The 12,241-nt window shown below is 40.2% G+C and overlaps 1 protein-coding gene across 2 annotated transcripts in view; it reads right to left on the reverse strand.

Moving 5' to 3' along the window:
* Positions 1–4,334: 4,334 nt before the first annotated feature.
* satb2 (SATB homeobox 2) overlaps positions 4,335–12,241 on the reverse strand; it is a 59,744-nt gene continuing 51,837 nt past the window's right edge. The window contains exons 13-14 of one of the 2 annotated variants that reach the window (XM_080498049.1): positions 7,945–8,130; positions 4,335–7,334 (exon numbers count right to left, since the gene is read on the reverse strand). In XM_080498049.1, the coding sequence (XP_080354175.1) occupies positions 6,855–7,334; positions 7,945–8,130 (666 nt within the window). In that variant the 3' untranslated portion in view covers positions 4,335–6,854. Of the gene's footprint in view, positions 7,335–7,944; positions 8,152–12,241 lie in introns of both variants that reach the window. The other variant, XM_080498048.1, reaches the window with a different exon arrangement.

The raw sequence follows: 12,241 nt of genomic DNA on the forward strand, positions 1-12,241 counted from the left end.
CGAAGCGTTCAGGTACAGTTGCCAAGTAGTTGACGCGAACGGCAATATCGCCTTGCCAAGTGTTATAATAATGTGATCGCGTGAACTCCTTTGACCGGAAAGATCTCCCAACAGAGGTGTGCCAGAAAAATGAAGATGTCCTTGTGCAATTCCCAGTGCCCAATAGAGTTGCGTATGTAAAATGGTAATGAATGATTTAAGATTGTTTTCACACTTGTCAGGTGCAGTGGTTACATTAGTGAGGTCCAACTGTCAAAGTATAAACACTGTCATCTGAACCCTGGTGTTCATCAAACCGGCAGGTTCAATGCAAATGGAAAGAGAGATGGACTGAAGATTAAAGACTGATTGAAACAGAGACCTTCACCTCTTAAATGATCTGTTAATCAGAACATAAGTTCTGATTAACAACATAAGTTAGAAACTGGAACTGGTTATTTTCTTGTTAAGCATCAAAATATCTGAACGCATAAAAAAGCTCAATCAATTTCTTTATTTTTGCCATCTTATACCTTGACATTCAATTTCCATCCACAATCTTCTTTTTGCATTCATCAAGTTTACAAGACTGGTCACGAGTCAATTCCAGGGCAAACGGAGAAGAACGGGCAATCACAAACATCTAAAAGCATTCAAGAGTCATTGGTTCTTAGTTCGGTCAATACAGGTCAGGAAATGTAAAGTGTACAGGCAGTGCTAAACAATAAAATGATATATGCAATAACAAGGAGGGCTACTAGTACAAGGAATACAGTAGATAAGCTTTAACAATAATCATATTCTCAGTGTTTTATGTCAGAATAATGCTTTCATCACCTAACATTTATAACATTCTTAAACTTTGACCCTTATTACACAACATGCAGTAAACTTTTATTAACAGCATAACAAGCCTGTGGTTCTGTTTTTGTTTTGTGTCTTCCAGTCGACGACACAAGCCAAAAGGGTTTTCACAATAATCAAAATGAGCTGTTTAAAGGAAGGTCAGATGAGCAGACTCTCCCCAGAAGTCTTCACCCAGTCAGATCTATAGCTCCCATAAGTCAAGTTCAGACTGCAGCGGGCATCTCTGCAAACCACAGGCCTGTGGGTGGTCCTCCATTACTGTCTGTCTGTCAACATGTCTGTCCTGACCGACGACCGCTGATTGCCTTCCAACTCGGGGTGGACTTGCTCCTTAACATGGCGGGGAAGCCCGACGCAACGGCATCGACACCCCAAAGGCTCAACAGGCGCTTTGACGGCACGGTGCATGTGTTGAGCAAGAGGGAGAATCGTTTCGGCCCGCGACAACCCCAACTCCTCCGCTCACAAATCCCGCCTGCTAATGACTACCAGCTCTATAGGACCCCGGGCGGGAGGGGTTAAAGCCCACCAATTGAGCGAATAATGAGTTGAATTAGGAGATTTAGGGATGAGGTGGAAGGGGACGGGTGGTATTGAATGAATGAAAACCAGAGGTGCTTACCACAGAGCTGCAGAGTGGAGAGGTTGTGTGATGTGAAGAGTAATGGGAGGGACTCAGCAGTGAGGGTGTTCTTTTTCAGCATTCACGAACAGATTCGCAGATGTAATGTTCATTTTCGTATCTGTCTGAAGAAGAGGCAACCGATCTGCGAGAATAAATATAACTATGTACTGTCGTCATTGCTGAAAGATTGCATGACAGAACACATTTCCATTCATATTAAGTTGGAGTCCTTCAAAAAGGTGTGTTTTGCATAATAGTTGCAGTTTAATCAGTTTGGAGCATTAAAAATAAAGTGTCTGTGCCAGTGTTTATCATTTTTTGCAGTTTGATGAAGTTTATTCCTTTTAATTCCCTGGAACGTCCATCGAAGAATGCAAAGTAATATGATTTCAAGTCCAGTTTCCCTGCACAGAAATTGGCAGATTTGAATAGCATTACCATTCAGATTGAGCTGCTGGCCACTTATTAGCTTTTATCGTGCATAATGTTTTGTTTTATTTAGTTTGCAGCTGATTAGTTTGGACCGTTTAAATGGGAACTCAGCAGATCAGCTGTTATGAGCTGGCGAGGAAAAGCCTTTTCAGAGCTCATGTTTTAATTCCTTGGAACATCCATAGCGTCCTCCTTTTAGTAATAGGGCATTTAAAAGCATATTCTTTTTCTGAGTAAACACGGGAAGCTGCATTGTCATCTATAATTTCCAGTAAATTCCACCCAAAAGAGCCTCTCAGGCAGAGTTTTTTTTCCCTCTTGTGTTTGGCTTTCTTTGATTGTGTTCAAATGGAGCGATATTTGGTTCCTGTGGCCACATATCCCAGCCCCCTCTCCTTCAACGCCTACTCCTCCACCCTGAAGCCAGGCCCTTTTAAAGTTTATACACAATACACAACATTGTTCAAAAGACGGGATGCTTTGAAATAGTCTGGAGGCCTTTGAACATCATCAAACAAGTTGTTTCAAGGGTACGTTGGACAGTGAAACATAAACTCGGAAGAAAAAGATTGATTTAGACTATAAGCGGAAAACAGACAACAGGTTTTTGTTTTCTGGACAATGAAAATATCAACAGTATCAAATAAAAGTAACTGCTGTGTTTCAGAAAGCATCGGTGAATAATTTCCGTCTTGCCTACACGCTGCAGGTAGCTTGCTCGACACACTTGCAGCCACCATGAGACAGACAAATATTTGGGTCCAAGAGATGTTGGTGCAACCTGTTGGGTATGATCATCCCCAGGAGGCAATCATTTTCATTGCTTGGGGATCATATGTATTTTTTTCTGTTTTGGCCTTCTTCCATCACATCGGAACTCATGGATTATTGAGTCTTGAGCACAGTATTGGGATGATGCTTCCCGAATATGTGCGAGCATGTTTGAATTGTTGCCAGTTCCTCTCACTGAGAGTTTCACAAAACACAAATGATAAAGTACATTTACTGTGAATGTGTGTGTGTGTGTGTGTATATATGTATATATATATATATATATATATATATACTTTTTTTTTTTTCTGATCTGCCGCACCTCCTCGGACTTGGAACTCAATAAGAAAGCAGATTGATGTGTTGTTGATTGTTTGATGGAACCTGACTGACAACCTGCCACTGTTTCAGTTTGGGTACCTGGGTGAAGAGATTATGTTTTAATGCTTTATGTCTCCTTCTTAACCAACACTTGTTGAACCCTATAGACGGTTCATTGCACTCATTAAGGGGTGCTCACACTTGTGTGCCATTCTGTTTGTTTGTTTCTCAGGGGGTCTATTCTGCCATTTTTGACATCAGTCTCAAACATATATAGAGACAAAATGTAGGTCGATATGTGTAAGTTTATCATGTGACAATTACCTAGCAATTCTGGAATTCATTTATTTGTGGGATCATTCTAGTGGTACTTCTGACAACTGTTGGACAAAACGATTACAACTGCTTGGAAGAAAACTAAGACCATCTAACTGCACTTTGAACAACTCAGTTGTACTTGACTAATAAAGCAATTATGCAAGTTTTCTCTTATTCCTTATGATCTAATGAGTGTGTTCATCTGTGTGCTGGCTGTACTGCACAAATTGCCCCTTGATAATAAAGTTAACTTGCCCTTGAGGTAAAGGCTCAGAGATGCAATGATCCAGTTGGATCTGTATTCCGATTGCCTGTGGTTCTACGCTTGTTTTGCAATGTTACTGCATGTTTTTACTCATCATTCTGCTCTTATTTGTGAACGAGTCATACCAGCACGCAAAGGAAACTGTGAGGATAGATAAGATTAAACAATGAATCGTTCTCATAAATGTTTGATCACCATTAACATTCCTCAGGTTCCTATAAAGAAATAAATGTGCTGGCTGCCTCGAGCATCAACATCGAGCATCAATATGACACTCAAAGGACAGTAAGTTGCATTTTTATTGGGATGCCGAGGTATTTATACTTTTGCATGACTTCTCCACCCTGGTAATTAAAAATGACAGACTTATAATACAGGGCTAGGATCAGTGTCTTTATTTAAAAGTTTCACAATGTTGGAACCGCTGGTTCCTCCCGGTCCTTTGATCCTGACCTTGGTTGTCTAAAAATGTCTCAAGACAGCAAGATACGTTTTACCATTTATGAAGCTGGACCCTAGATTTTCTTTTGTCTAAGTTTGATTAAAAAAAGACTTATTGGCCTCATTATTCTGGATTTGCCCGTTTCTGCAAGAATGCAGTTCCAAACAAAGGAAATGTATTCACCTGAAAAATTCTTCTGAAGTGTAATAAGAAAGTATGTGTATTTCCCATATTGGTGTGTGAGTGTGGCGATCCACATAAAATAAAAAAGACACATTTTCAATTCACAAATTTTTAATTCACTTTAACACTGGATGAACTAAGATTTCTTTGAAACTGCATTTGAGTCTAACCCTGATTCCTGTCATACAGAAAAGCACAATGTCATCGTACATAGTGATCGACTTTGTAATTATATATGTATATATATACATATATATATATATATATATATATTTATAGCCAGGTCATCTGTTTGATTGTAGCAGCCAATCAGGATGGTCAAACAAGATGGTGTCCATGCTCAGATATCGATCCAAACATACCGTTAAAGTTGCACAGCTGCACCAGACATCGAAGGAACAAAAAAAAAAAAAAAAAATCTTAAATAGTCTTGTGATTAAATTCGCCTGGAAACAAGCTGATCATTTCCAACTCTTCAAAACTGGCTCAAACACTTAAACTAAAAGTATATCAATAACATTTTATCTTGTGTCAGGTATTTACAGATATTAAACTGAGTCAAACATGCCACATTTTCTTTCATGGCTCAAAAAAAAAAGTAGATTGTCATCAACTGCAGCAACCAAAAAAAGCACATTTGCTTTTTTAATTTTTCTCTTTACAACAATTTTTTGGGAAGCAGAACGATAAAAAAAAAAAAAATGGCATTGTACAACATAGAGGGGAATTTTTCATTTCAAAACACTCAGTAACTGCTTCTTTTTTCTTTTACTCTGGCACTTTTCTTCTTCATCTTCTTTTTAAGGGCAAAGCACTCTCAGTGTCTCTTGTTTTAGCCAAACAACCGCCCAGTTTTCTAAAAACTCGGAAAAAACCCAAAACATAAACTAAAATAGCACACGATGACAGCAATTCTAACCATAATAACAACAACAATAATAATAATAATGATAATAATAATCATGGATAAAGATAGTAATAAATAGGGCTGGTGAAGTTTAAGTGCGGGGAGGTGTGGTGAAACACAGGACTGTGGGCACCAATTAGAGCGAGAAGGAAAGAGAGGGCAGGCAGTGAGCTGGAGAGGGTGGAAGAGGTGGACTACCGCACATAAAGTGACTGATTGTTTGCTTGCTGAATTTCTGCTCTGTCTCTTCTTCTTAATATATTGATTTTTTTTTTCTCTCTCACCACAAATATGTGGTGCCAGGACAAGAAGGGTACAGAATACGCCGAGTGTTCCTCCATGCCATTTCTTCTTCGCCCTCTTTGCAAGATTGTCCGCGACTTCTCCTCAAGAGGAGCAACCAGCAAAATGTCAACGTCACTGGAAAACATAAGTGCTAAAATAAAAAAAGGGGTAGAGGACATAAAGCTTGAGTTTGCGGTGTGTTTTGTGTCCTGAGGATTTCTTCAGTCGTGGAGGTCTCTGAAGGCCCCAGGGTTCAGTCACTGTTTAGGACAAATCCAACCCGACGTGTGTAGGGAGACTCGGGTCCTGGATGACGGTGCTCAGACCATTGAGACAAGGTGCAGAAACGTCCTGCCTCCTCGGAGTGTCTTGTTCTGATTGGGTCATTATGTGATTGTTTTGGTGTTGAGCAGCAACGATTAATGTTGAAAATGTGTGAACAGAGAGCTGCAGGAATGCGTTTAAGATTAAGTTGATGTTTTTGCTCACCTGATTCCTTCATCCTAGTGTTGATTTTTCTTTTTTAATCACATATATTTTGGGTCAAAGAACTTTCAATTCATTCAGATATCTTGAGTGATCAAGCTGATCTTTTTTTTTTTTTTTAAAGAAGTGAATTATCTTGACTCTAAATGATGCTGTAATAGCAAAGTTGTGGGCCACGACTCATGTTGTGCTTTGCTGTCACCGCCACACTTTTAAGGTTTTAGGTCGAACTACCAGGTTCTCGTTGATGGTGCTCTTCAGAAATATCATGTCATGCATCCTGAATATTCAAAATAATGGCAAGTGCAGTAAAGGCCCTCAAAAATTGTGACCAAAGCAGAGTTTGGACCATCTTCATTTACAGTTGAAATGAGGGCTTTTAACTTGGGAAGTGGATTCCTGATTTTAAACAGTTCACACAGCTACTTAATCAAGTTTGATTAAGATGCTTTCTTATTTATGAAACAATTCTTGTAATTAAGTGTTGCTGTTAAATTCACGGTCAAATGTGATCTGGTTTACCATCAATACCAAAGAGCCAAGGAAAAGCAAAAACTGGTTTATGTAAAACCTATTACATTTATCTATAGATTGCCTTATTTAGGCCTCAAATCCAAAATCCCACTGTTGTTTTTCAGCAAACGAAGGTAATGCTAACCTCTACCGATGTGAATAATTCCTGCAGCAATCTGTCGTTCTAATATTTCTTGGGAGACATTATTTCACAGTTGTACGTCACGGCACACTGAAAACCCGGACGACTTTAACTGAGGTAAATTCACTCCACAGCTCCAGGATTGTCATTATAAACTCTCTGTGTGGTCTTCAGTATTACAGCTGAATGGTTTGGTGGTGAATGTGCCTGCATAAACATCCATCCTTGTTTAGAATCCTCTTTTCACTATCAAAGACCGTTGGTTTTTTTCCCTTCCCCTTCTTTGACCTCTTTCCTCTCCTATATGTTGGTTGGTCTCTACCTCTGGTAGTCGGCCTGTTCTCTCGGACTGGACGAAGAGCTGCCAGGGGCTGCGGGGCCACCAACCCGGTTGTGCCCCTTGTCCTTGCCCTCTTCCAGACCTGCACCAGTCCCTAACAAGTTGGGGTTAGAGGAGGTGGGAGTTTGGTTCAGCCCTGCCGTGCTCCCAACACCTCCCTCTGTGGTCTGGTAGATCTCCTCAGCCCCGTCCTCACTGGATTCTGGGTCCTCAGAGCCTGAGAGCAACTCTTCTTCTCTGTACTCGCTGACGTCAACCCCTCCGCTGGCAGCAGCTCCCTCCAGTTCTTTGAGCCGGCCGTGGTGCTTGACGTGATAGCGCTGATTTTGAAAGAACTTGATGATGGTGTGTTTTGGGAGGTCAAGTTGTGCGGACAAGGTGTGGATGGCCTCCTGGTCTGGGTACAAGCCCACGTCCTGGATGAAACTTTGCAGGATACCCAAGGCCTCCAAGGAAATCTGGAAAATGAAACAAACAGGGTGCAAGAAATAAGAAATCTTTTTAATAACAGAAATTATGTGAGTGAAGCTCAAGTATGATTTTTGCATTTTTATCTCTGTAAAAGTTGAAGAGGAACTGAAGGTCTCTTTTAACAAGACCTCAAACAAAATGGGTGTAGAACAGCTCAAAAAGAAGAGATGAAGGATTATTGGGTGGTCCAGTAGGGCAGCTGCCAAGGCAAGTCATTCTACACTAAGAAGATTAAGATTTGAATCTATAGCATATCTCTTTCGTGTGGAGTTTGCATGTCCTTCCTGCAGCTGTTCAGGTTTTTCTCGAGGCGCCCTAAGTTGCTCTCACAATCCAAAGACATCCTTGAAAATTGACAAAATACTGACGATAGGCCCACATATGTGCTCTGTGATAGACTGCCAAACTGCCATGCTGGACACGTTAAAGAAACGATGTCTTCCTAAGATTAAAAAAGTGCTTAAGGCCTTTTAAATCACTTGATTAAAAAAAGCTTTACTTTTCACTATCCTTTGGATAATGTCAGCTGTATCTTTCCCCTTTATGATCCGGGACTGTGTTAAGAAGAAACATTTAAGATACAACAGTAAGCTGTACCTTAGTACGTGATCGGGGCTTCTTGTTGCTCCCACCACTGCTGACGGAGCCGGCCAGACCTCCACCTGCAGCTCCTGTACCCATATTTTGTGTCCTGTCCTCATTCACAGGGGCAGATAAGGGCTCTTCGCGCATCGGAGATAGGTGGTGCTCCTTCATCGGGGCTGGTGGCGGTCGGTGAAGTGCCTGTCGGGAATAACAGAACACCTATTTGATAAATGGGGCACAGTGACCCCTGCAGCCAGAAAAGCAGTTCTGAATGTCAATTAACAACATTTAACAAAATGTATGGTTGCATTTACAGAACATTGTCTTAGAAAACGTTTTCCAGACTTCAGGAGACTTAACAAAACTATAACATATATTGGAACACAATTTTGAGACCTAAGGAACCTTTGATTTCCAATTTTTTTGTAACTATACTTAAATTCTGGGCTTCAACTTTGTTTCATTGGAAATGTCTTTCAGTAACTTGTCAAATTTTTTCTCATAAAATAGAGAAAACCACACAGCACACCATTACAACAAAAAGGCTTCATGTCTCGTTGACAGTAACATTGTGTCATTCAGCACATTTGATCAAACAGCCTCTCAACCCAGGACACAGTAGCCAATCGCTGCAGCGTGAACAGAGGGTGAGAACACAGCATCACGGTCCATTAAACTTCTCCCTCACTGGCATTCAAATGGTTCTGCCTCCAGTTTACCTTTGACCTAATGTGTGTGAGATTAGTGAAACGCCAACCACCTGTGTGCCTGGAAGGCTCTTACTCACAAACTTGTAACAGGCAAATCACTATTTAACCAGTCTATTAAAAAAAACACCAAAAAAAAACAGTGTAAGATGATGCCTTTTTTCATGCGCTCACTGGAGACCACTTCAAATTTGGGTCCTTTAAAATAAGAAAATCACAAGATAAGGCATTTCAATACGGCAAACAACATAGTGATGAAATGAAAACTCTGAATAAATCTATTCAGTTTTTATCAATCTAATACAACGACTTGCAATCTTGAAAATCATAGTATCATCTACATATTTCTTTGAACAGAAAGCGCACCAGTACAGAACCTTGGGGATCACCGTTTGGACAAGAACTGCTGTGAAAATATTTATTTATATTTTAATATTTCTTATTTCTTATAATAAGAGGAACATACATTCTGTGGTTCAGCTTCATGGCACGTAGTATGCCTGGATTATTAATTTATTGTATTTCAGCTAATAAATATGAAAAGAGGATTTATGTGTCAATGTTATGAATTGTGTCACCCTTTGCAGTCTAAAAGAAATCTATTGTATTTTGTTTTATATTTTAACCCAAACTTTTACATTTTACTATAACCCACTTCCTCTGAATCTGTAATTCTGTTAAACCTACAATAAGTCTTATCTGCTGTTGTACCATTTGACATTCAAAGTAAAATACACTTCTAATGTAATTACTTTGTCATGGAAGCTTGTTGACTGGCTACTAGTTATTGATTAGTATGTAAGGTTGACCGATTAGATTGATCTTTCAGGTAGTGACCGACATGCAGCCTGAGAACAAAAACGTGAATGTTTCTGGGTTTCTATCAACTCAGATTATTCAGTAATCCAGTTTATGACATGGGTAGCTCAATGTTTAGCTGGATCTCTTCACCGGATCTCAGGAGAAGAAAGACGGCGTCAAGTGTTTGCTGTTCTAAACACGTGCTAAAATGCACAACGACCCTTCAGCTGTCAGTACCGGCTCGAGGGTCTTGTTTGACAGCCACAAGGAGGGCAGGCTGAAGTGTTGGGAGGGAAAGTGGAGAGTTTGGTTGTTTGTCTGAAGGTAGTGGCTGTTGTGAGAGCGTTGCGGTCGTGTCCCGCCCGCTTGCTTTAAGAGCAGGGAGGGGCCTCCCCACTGGAATGCCCAGCTATAAATCTGTGGCGCATTAAAATTAAAGGACCCACATAAAGATAATAGTCATTCCCTTTTCTCTCCCTCTCTTCAATAATAACAGGGTATTACTTAAATAATATTGAGGGCAGGCCAGACCATGAAATTGCTCTCATTTCATTCGAGAGGGCTTTATTTTCAGATGGGGTGAGGGGGGGGGGGGGGGGGGGGGGATGACCAGTTTACAGGAATTCACTAGGACTTTTTTTTCTTTGGTAATTTTTCTCTTTCTCTTCCCAGATCTGCTATTTTTTTCCACATGCAGTGACAATTTTAGATAGTGAGAAGAGACTGTAAGAATGCAGGGAAATCAACAACAGAAAAACATCCATCCCTGCCCTACTGAGGACCACACAGCCACAACCCCCCCCCCCCCCCCCCCGTGCAAACTTACCGACACTTAATAGCCAAATTGAGGGTAACTCATGAAACCTACCCCGCCCCCACCCTGCCGCTGCCAATCCCCATTTACAGGCCTTTATTATTTCCATGCTTATTTGGGCTGACAGCAGGGACTCTCGGATCAATGGCCAACACAGGGGCCTGGTCTCCCTCATGCGCTAATGATGATGTTAGAGAGCAGAGCCAAACCCTCAGTGCTGGTTTGAGTTCATCTCCAGTGATCAGAAACCACTTTTTCATCCGCGTTCATCTCTCATACCTGCCTCAGTATTGTTTTCTTCTCCACCACAACTAAACTTGCATTTCAGTCCTTCTTTTCCGCTTTGCTTCTCATACATCAGGGTATTAGTGATTGGGATGCTGCCAAGCAATGACCAACTACAGCCTGAAGTCATGGATGACAGGAACCTTTACTTTGTTTTGACTCCCTTAAGTTTTTCTCACATTTCCACGCTTTGTGTTTCACGTGTCTTTGTGAATTTGTGTACCACTAAGGCTGGCTACAAACTGTGCGATTTCAACAATCTTATAAGTTCACATTGAGCTGCACTGTATAATATGAATCTATTAACCTTGGACACAGCTTGAGGTTTGCTGTGTGCAGATTGCAGTACGGAAACACAAGCTGGATGGCAATAGGACCATCGATTTAGAGACAAGACCAAAGATCTCGCCACTATCCTCTCACGATTGTTAACTTTGGTCTGGTATGGCCGAAAATCGCTCAGTGTGTAACGGCCTTAAGTTAGGGTCGCTTGCATTTGTCTGGTTCCCCAACAAAAGTGACATTTCATTGTTTTTTTTGTTTTTTTATTGCTATGCAATTTTTGAAGCCTAAAGACAATCAGCAGGAATAAAAAGCAAACAACACTACAGTCCAGTGGTTGTGCTGATGACCTTTGTGCTGATGACCTCAAATATCGTAGGAATTGATAAATCTACAAGTTAGGGAATAGTAGAAACACTGTACACTGATGACTGGTCCAACTTATAAAAAACAAAAAGTCCAAAAAGTGAATCAAACTAGCTCAAAACCAGATCAATTGAGTCAAAACCTTCTATAATTTTTTTTAAAAAGTAGTTACAAATGCAGTCCTCATCAAGAAACCAGCTTCACGTGATGACATAACAGCCCATCTAATTTCATTAGCACCTCCCATTCTTTTCAGGCACATAGAAGTAAATGTTGTATTTATTGACTGGCTTTAACATGCTTTATATAACAGGTAAATGATCGTTTGTACGTTTGTACTTGTGTTGAACACACAACCACACCTAAACTACATTATCCAGGGAACGTGAAGACTTTTTCTCAGCAAGAAAAAGCGGAGCAGTTCATTTTTACATTTTTACATGTGACACAAATCACACATTGTACTTTTCTTTCATTAGTCCCCAAACATGTAAATACAGTTCTTCACCTCCACTTCTCTCATACTGAGATGTTTTTTTTTATTTCAATGAGTGTTTTCGATTTAAATTATGTTTAGTGTTTTCAGTTCTACAGATATCTGAAGCTGAAAAAAAGAAATAATTAAAATTTACTTATCAAAAAAAAACAAACTGATTTGTTACTAATATGAGTAAGAGATCTCTTGAATACTGATATAAGCAGCTCATTTGAGCTGATATTATTGAAGGCCTGTAGTTTATATGATTGACATGTCTTTCGAATTAAAGAAATACCCATGAATACCTTTAGCTTGTGGAAGACATACACATTTAATGTCCACATCTGGTATGTTTATAGGTTCAATCATTCCCACGTAATGACAGTTCTACTTTGGAAGAGAATTTATGTCACCTCAGGGCAGCACAATACAGAACTGCTCTCTCTCTCTCTCTCTCTCTCTCTCTCTCTCTCTCTCTCTCTCTCTCTCTCTCTCTCTCTCTCTCTCTCTCTTTCTCTCTCAAATGAAAAAGTTTTCTTTTAAACGTAAATCAAGGCAAATTACGACACAGAACTA

The sequence above is a fragment of the Blennius ocellaris genome (genome assembly GCF_963422515.1).
Source record: "Blennius ocellaris genome assembly, chromosome: 6".
In the NCBI taxonomy this organism is placed as follows: Eukaryota; Metazoa; Chordata; class Actinopteri; order Blenniiformes; family Blenniidae; genus Blennius; species Blennius ocellaris.